Genomic DNA, 8,502 nt, shown 5'->3' on the forward strand with positions numbered 1-8,502 from the left:
GAACCTTTTGTCATTACTAAACATTCCGGCCCCCTTGAAACCACCGGATTTCAACATAGTTTCTTACATACTAGTACAATTTTAACAATTCAACCGATTTCAATTCATATCCTACATTATACAATACAAAAATGCGACATTAATCGCCAAAAAAATCGACATTTTTTAAGGGTGATGAACCCATTTAGTAAAAATTACATGCCAATACAATTCAAATTACTCTACTTTATATAATGCAACATTTCGCAATTTTAGTAAACAAATTTTACATCATGTAAGGGTGATGAGCCCCTTTTTTGTCCGTACCCGTGCGCCCATGGAGAATATATTCTCTCTCACGGTCTCTCATCACCAACTTTCGATTTGTTTTGGTCTGGAATTTCGTGTGTGACTGGATAGATAAAAGCTGCTAAACGTGTTATCCGGGCAAATTCCGAAAAAAGCTGGATATTTTCGACCTCCGGTTCTAAATTCCCAACGGATGTTATCAAATTGGTACGATGGGATCCTTGGTAATCGAAGTAACCAAACTGCTGTTCCGAAAGGTAAGTTTTTTCATCCGTTCAAGTGTGCAAAGATGCAGATTTGTTATGTAATTTCAGCTATCGCATCCTTTGACCAGACTAAGGATGAGTGGGAGTCTCGATCTGACCTTTCCCCAGGAAATTGGGAACGACCTATCACCATGATTAAATCCCAAACGCACTTCAACCAAATTCACGGAACAAAGGAAACCTTTTACACTGTGCTAGACTTGCGGCTGAAGGTTTGCAAATATTTCAGCTCTCGATGCACTTTTCAGCGATTAGTTGGCATGAATCATGAAAACGATGACACCAGTAACCAAACACAATTTTTTCAAATAGCGCGCAGGTGAGTTGCAATTTCTCTTCATACCATAATGCTAGGTGATGAACAATTCCTTTTTTTCATTCCAGATGTTATATCAAGCAAAATATGACACCGTCATAAGGTGCTACTTTGTCCTGGTAGTCATCGGTGTTAAACATAGATCGATTAGATGGATCTTATGCCACGCATCTCTGGTTTAGAGCAGGATTTGTGCCTTTTTTTCTCGTGGTGCATGAAATGAAAATAGAAGTACAAAAGTTTGTTGAGAGATTGCGTTATTACAAATATCACCACCATGCCTGGGTGATTTGAACCTTTTTCAGTTTATGCGAGATTCCAGCCACCTTCTCGAATAAGGTAAAAACATTGTACATACTTATGTTTTCATATCAATTCTGACTCGTAAACAGACACAAACAACCAAACGTGCAATTTTCATTCTGCCAAGAAATCAAACTTACAAATCGCTTACATTTTCGGACTCATGCTTCTTATTGCTCATAATCTCTGACACAAATCTTTCCTTTAAGGTCACAATTGACTATTCCCGTCCATTTTCTGACAAATAATTCAAACTCATACCGTTTCATTTAACCACTCAACTTCTAGTTGTTCCGAATAGTCAGTAAACGATTTCTAAAAAACTGAAAGTTTCGTCCTTCGTGTGAACATGACCTACTCGCACGACTCCTTTCCAAGGAATATTTCTTCGATCTCCAAAGATTGTTGCTCGACGATATGGATGTATGACGTTAAGGAGACCGTACTAGCCAACTCCTATTTCCAAAATGCTTCAATGAAGTATCTTTTACTGATTGATTCTTGGGTCTACCCCCGACGACTTTGTCTACCCGAGGTGGAAAAAATGGAGCTCTCAAAAACCGGCCCCCGATGCGCGTCATAACGTTTTGAATAGAGTGGTTGAGCTTAGCGATTCTCGAACAGAATAAAATTTTGAAATTCCCATTCAAACTACTCATTCTCGTAAATGCGAACCAAATTTTGGGCTGCAGAGTTCGATTTTTAAAGGGACCAACATGTCGACCTGACTGATTGACAATCTGAGCGTTATGTCTGAATAAAAACAAATGCGACGTTTCGGACCAACTCGTAAACGATGACTTCAGACCAAATTCTTTCCAGTTGTTTACATTTGTATGCAGTTCACAAAATCTTTAATAAAACCAAGCCATATTGAGACGCTATAGTTTTTGGATTATGATTTTCGCTTGCTCAGCAACATCCAAAAAAATAGTCCGCATCATATCGAACGCTTTTTTTTTTCTTCGTAATTTGTGAAATTGATTGTTTTTCAATGAGGGAAATTCAAGCAAAACTGTGCGCCACTTCAAACCAAGGGTTTGCACAGTTGAATCTGACAAATCAAACTCTAAAACTGACTCTAATCTTCAACATTTTCAGCATTCACTGTCTGCTCCAACTAGACAGCCGTCAAAATAGCAACTATTGCGAAGAACTTTCGAACCAATCTGATGCTATGCTGATCCATCTTCAGCTAGCTGTTTCAGACATCTTGTTGCCAAATACGGAGCACTAGCAGTTCCGTATGTAACGGTCGTTAACTCAAACGTTTTCACGGGTTCATCTGCTGTATCTCGCCACAAAATTCGCTGAAGGTGTTGATCCGGTTGCTGAACTTGTACCATCCTGTACATCTTCTCGATGTCTGCACTGATGGCGTATCGGTGCAAACGGAAGCGCAAGATGATCGACAACAAATCGTTCTGCACAGTAGGCCCCACCATCAACGCGTCGTTCAACGAAACGCCCGTTGAGGTGCGACACGAAGCATCAAACACTACGCGTAGCTTTGTAGTTGTACTCTCCGGCTTCAATACTTCATGGTGTGGGAGATAATACACAGGATCTAATTCTGACACATTCTGAACGTTTTTCTGACGCATTCCGACTATATTCGGATTCATTCCGACTGAATTCTGACACATATCAACTGACACATCATCTGAAACTTCTTTCATATGTCCCATAGACACAAACTCATGGATAAAATCCGCATACAGAGCTTTCAATTCTGCCTTTGCAGATAGCCTTCTTTCCAAACTGAGGAACCGACTCATCGCTCTTCCTCTAGATTCACCCAAGTTACGCAAAACACCACGTTTTTTCGGCAAGGTGACGACAAATTTACCTTCCGAATTCCTAATTGTGGTTTCTTTGAACATCTGTTCACAAACTGACTCTTCAACTGACAAAATGCTGTTAGTATTACATGATTCTAACTCCCAAAACTTAGCAATCATGTCTTCCAAATTCGCTGTAGAACTAACAAAACAATCTGAACTGACTGGAGATTCCAATGTTGCGACGGAACTATCAGAAACTCTAACGGAGCCCGAGCAGACTTTTATGGCAAAATAATACTTAATTTTGCTATCATGCCTTGAAAGTAAATTTTGGTATCATTTTGCCCGAATAAAGGTGGTACAATGCCAAAATTCGGGTCTCACTTTTCATATACCGATACCACAATTATGCCAACTGTAGGTTTCATTGAAACCTTAATGATACCTCGTTTAACCACCATTTCAAAACGCATTTTGAGAACAAAATGATGCCACTTTTTGGCACCAACTACATCCTAAATTTGGCATCGATGTGCTTTCAAAATTTCTGTGAAAGGCCTGGCTTAACGAGGTATCAATGAGCTTTTAGTACTACCAAAATTTGGTGTTACTATGCAATCCGTGTATGAGAAATGAGAGCAGTATTGGGGCATTATTTCACCGTTATCCGGGCAACATGATATCAAATTTTACTAACAAAGCATGATAGCAGAATTTGACAAAATTTTATCATAATTTTAGGTTTCATTGAACCTCGTACTAGAGCCAAATTTTGGTGTTTCACTATCTTGATACGATAAAGGCATGACAAGGCATGAAAGCAAATCTGCGTACACCAGTTTGAATACTATAAACTTTTTGGTAGCCTCAGGGTGAAAATAATTTGAGGCATTAATTTCAAAGAATTTATTAAATCGCCTGCACTTATGCAATCTTCTGGCGATACACTGGCAAAAGCTGTTCATAGTACTAATAATTAAAAAAAATCGCCTTTAGTTATGCAATGGGTTGAACATTTATTCTGGCAATTTAGCATCAGTTTCGTATAGTACCTTTCATTATTCTATAGAAATTCAGTTGCACTAGCACAGATCTTCGAACTTGCTCATCCATAACTTTTCATACTGATTATATCTTTTTTCAAACAATCTATTTGCGTTAAATCAACTATCCAACTGTTATCGGGCCGAATTTGGTGTCTTCGAAAATTTTACTAAGTAGACTTCTTCCATCCAAACTGTTCAAAAAAGTTCTACCGTAGTGTTTATGTCAGCGACACATATTTGATTTATTACTCAAAAATCTCACAGTGCATTTTCGGATAAATCCGTTGAAACATATGTGGAATATAACAGTTTGATTGAAAGAAGTCCATAAAGTCAAATAAATTTTCAAAGAACTGCTGTATCTCAAGTTCTTAAAAAAATAAGAAACGAAGTAAGAAGTAAAAGATCTGTGTGCGTGCACCACAATTGCTATAGATTCAGGAACGGTACTGTAAATCCGGTACTATTCGCTGTAGCTAAATATCTGAACTTATGATTGAGAACTCCGCATTTATTCATAAGATATTCGAATTCGAAAGTTTAAGATGAGAATCGATAAACTAAAATAATTCTATTATTTATTAGTTTTGAATCTAAGAATATATTTCGAATTCAAATTTGTTATAAACTTTGTGTACTAAATTAACTAAAGAATTTTAGATTCGGCATTCAAATTCAAAATTTTTGATAAAAGCGTGGGTCTCATTATTACTTATTAATTGTAAAACAAATGCTTTCAATTTACTTTTATCCAAATTATCTGAATGAAGAATCTGAATATCTAATACTAATCTCATGGCAATATTATGAGATTAGTTTTTTTTAAGATGAATACTTTTTAAAAACAGAGATTTTATATTTAACTTTGGAGTTTTTGGGATGTCTTCAATCTAAATTTTAAACTGTTAGCCTCTTCCCGAGTTTTTATTTCTTAACGGTTGATTAACTGTTGCTAACTTTTTGCTTGTGGAAAAATATTCTTAAAACATATTAGTAAGATAATAATTATTCTACAAATCATGTCAAAATTATAATTTAGATCTGCGATCTTTGTTTGACCGTAATTATGATTGAAATATTAAATATGCTTTTATAACTTAACGCTGCACATTTTGTACTATTTCATTAAACCTTTAGATTTCTGTGCACAATCTAATTACTTATTTTTCCGAAGATGTTAACTTACCATTCTTCACGGGAGCACTAAAATTGTATTGGTTTTGTCCTAGGGGAGAAAGATTTTCCAGTCCTCAGCCTAGTGGTTTCCACAGGATTACTTTTTCCGGATTACTTTTCCATGCACTGCATTTTGTGGCCAGCACGCAATCATTTCTTGAAGTTTTCGACGATCGGGCTTACGTATGACAAAAACATGCTTCTAGGAAGCGAGACATCCCACAAACAATCAACTTTTTTTTTTTTTTTTTTTTTTTGTAGCGGCCCACCACACTCCCCCACACCAAAAGGCTCAATTGAGCCCCCTGGTAATGGACGCTACTGTTCTCAGCATGTCTGGCAGCAATGAATAATAAAAGTTAACGCGAGCAAATTTTAATCATGCTGAGAACACAAAATTGTTTAATGTCGTGCGAGGAAATGTATTATTTAACTAAATTGACAACAATATGAATCTCAATGGAAAATAATTTCCTTTGAAGAGATTCATTATACTATATTTACTATTACACTAATTATATTTACTAATTTTATCAAGTTATGTTCAATAATTTAATAAGATAAAAATACAAACTACAATTTTTTTAAAGAATAATAATATTAGAAATTAACGCTACAAATATGCAAAAGGTAAGCAAAACAAAGACTGGTTGATGATCGACTGTTTTAATGGTTCAATTTTTCTTTCAAAAGCTGTATCACTTTGGTTTTGAACATGGAACGATTGGTTATGTTTTTAATATCAGTTGGTAAGGTGTTGTATTTAGTAGGTCCAATAAACGAAATTCTTTTTTGCCCTAATGATGTTGTGAAACTTAAATAGGCACAGCTTCGACTCCGGAACTTCCGGTGGTTTTTCATCCTGCAGGACCTTCCTTTAGCCGGTATAGCTAGTGGCCTGATGTCTGCAGTAATTTGAGTCTTGGCAGTCATCCTTTGTAATATTCAACACGTCCAAGTTCTGTAAATAACACAAAATCTCAAATACTGAACAAGTTTTTCTAACCTCACTATACTTACTTTTTTTCCGGAGCAGCCGGCAACAGGTCAAACGAAATGAAAATCCTTTTGTTATCGAGTTATGGGAAAACTCATTTTTCACACGATTTGAATATGCAATTTTATAAGTTTGAGGCAGTTTCAAGAAAATACAATGTTTTTTCATCCCGCGTACCGTTATCGGTCTCGGAAAAAACACATTTGGTTTGTTTACATAAATTACACGACACCAAAATTTACATCAACGAGTATTTAATTTACAATCATTTGAAAGATTATCATTCAAATTTCATACACTTTTATGTATTTGTAATTGATTTGCATGTTACTATCTATCCAATTAAGGGTTATTAAATGAGATTTGGGATAACATTGTATGTGAGCGAATTTACAAAACATCGTGCTGAATATTAAATCAATTGAAGATCTACATGAAATGTAAAGTTCATCATTTTCTATGCGTATCTATTATAATCTATGACTAACTATAACTTATTGACTTAAGAAACGTTTCAAAATGTTTAGAATTTTTTTCTGATTGAGTCACCAATCAGTGAGCAAGTAACAAATTTTGTTGCTTTTTAGGATGAATATTATAAAAAAATTTCAAGTTTTTAAGAAAGTTTTGCATTGAACAGCTTTGCAAACTTCATTAAACTGAGCATACTTTATCTATAAGACAATAGTTTTTTATTTTGTTTGGTACCGACACGAATTTTTATTTTGAACGATTACAACTATTTTCAAAAGTGTTCAGTTTTTAGTCGAAAAGTAATAAAACGTAGCAAAAACGCTGCAGCGAATTTCTATTTTCTGGACTTATATATTAACTAGTGATTTTGTGGACAAAAAGAAAATTAATAAAAATCTAGCATGAAGATCGACAATAAAAGGTCGAATCTGAAAACTTCACCAAACATAGTTTTAAATAGAAAGAATCGTTTGGCAAAAAAATGGCACATTCCATGAAGGGTTATTGTTGCCAAGATTACCAAACAAGCTTTAAAGATAGTGTATTTTAATTTGCTCGGTTTGCTATTGTATAAATGGAAGGTATTTTTTTTAAATGAAGAAGAGCTGTTAAAATGATTTTTATTTTTGTTTTTTTTTGCCGAGATGAAAATTACATCAAAAAATTGATGATACCTTGACGATGCCTAGTTTTGATATTACTAGAAAATCAAACACCAATTAATGCCCACAGTATGCTGATAACGACCAAATTGCAGTTTGTTCAATCTTTTGACTCTTTCGTAAACTTTTTTTTCCATCGCAGAAAATGGAACACCAAATCATGCTATCATTTTCATCTCACTTTTCTACTCGATGAACATAATGAAACCTTAGTGATGCCTTGTTTTGTTATCTTGGAAAAGGCAAAACCAAATAGTGCTTTCGTTTTGGTCTCAATGCCTTATTCAGGTGTTGGTGTGGCATCACATTTCAACATATTGATGTTTTAATGGGACCTAATTTTGCCATCGACAAAAATGCGATACTCAATTATGCTATCATTTTGGCATTGATAGCTCATTTTGGTTACTGTTTGCTATCGATCCAGGCATCAAAGTCTGCTCGGGAGACAACCCAACCAAATTCGGTTTCTTGCAGAGTTGGACCATTGTCCGAAACTTTCAATTTCCCAGATCGCAATAAATCGCAAAAGTATTCTGCCCCGATGATCATGTCTATCGGACCTGGACTCCAAAACTCCGGATCAGCTAACACCAAATTCTGGGGAATCTCGCACCGATTGAGCGAAACTTTTCTAATGGGCAGATTACTTGTTATTTTGGGCAAAACATGGAATCTCATATCTTCCGAAAATGAAGATATTTCTGACAAACGAGGCCGAACTCTCGCCTCAACTGACTCACTCGATTCAACTGACCCATTTCCAATACCTTGGATTCTCATAACGTTGTGACTTCTCCGAAGATTCAACCTTCTCGCAAAACTTTTTGTCACATAGCAAAACTCGGAACACGAATCTAACAATGTTCTCGCAAACGTATGATTCCCAAAACGATCTTCAACCCGCACTACAGCGGTTGACATTAAAACTTGTAGCGAACGAAACTTAGCGCATTCTGGCATTGGTGCCGCATTAAAGGTAAAGGAATTGTCTGTGGTGTGTTGTGGTTGAGTGTGGCGAATGTGTGTTTGTATTACGGGGTAGGAATTAGTGGAACTATGTTGTGCTTGAGGATTTACATGTGAATTTCGATCTTGTCTGATCGACAAATGTTCACGACCTTGTCCAGAAGGTCCTGGGCGATTATCATTCCGATACGATTGACTGTTGACTGTCGACTGGTTTTGTG

At 35.9% G+C, this 8,502-nt stretch overlaps 1 protein-coding gene across 1 annotated transcript; it reads right to left on the reverse strand.

Annotated features, from left to right (window-relative positions):
• Positions 1 to 2,348: 2,348 nt before the first annotated feature.
• LOC129737616 (uncharacterized) lies at positions 2,349 to 3,056 on the reverse strand. The gene has a single exon (XM_055728777.1). The coding sequence runs from the start codon at positions 3,054 to 3,056 to the stop codon at positions 2,349 to 2,351; it is 708 nt and encodes a 235-aa protein (XP_055584752.1).
• Between the last annotated feature and the right edge of the window lie 5,446 nt (positions 3,057 to 8,502).

The sequence above is a fragment of the Uranotaenia lowii genome, chromosome 1 (assembly GCF_029784155.1).
Source record: "Uranotaenia lowii strain MFRU-FL chromosome 1, ASM2978415v1, whole genome shotgun sequence".
Classification (NCBI taxonomy): Eukaryota; Metazoa; Arthropoda; class Insecta; order Diptera; family Culicidae; genus Uranotaenia; species Uranotaenia lowii.

What these genes read in the sequence shown, in the direction of transcription:
- LOC129737616 (XM_055728777.1), bottom strand. Translation starts at nt 3,056, where the DNA reads ATGTTCAAAGAAACCACAATTAGGAATTCGGAAGGTAAATTTGTCGTC.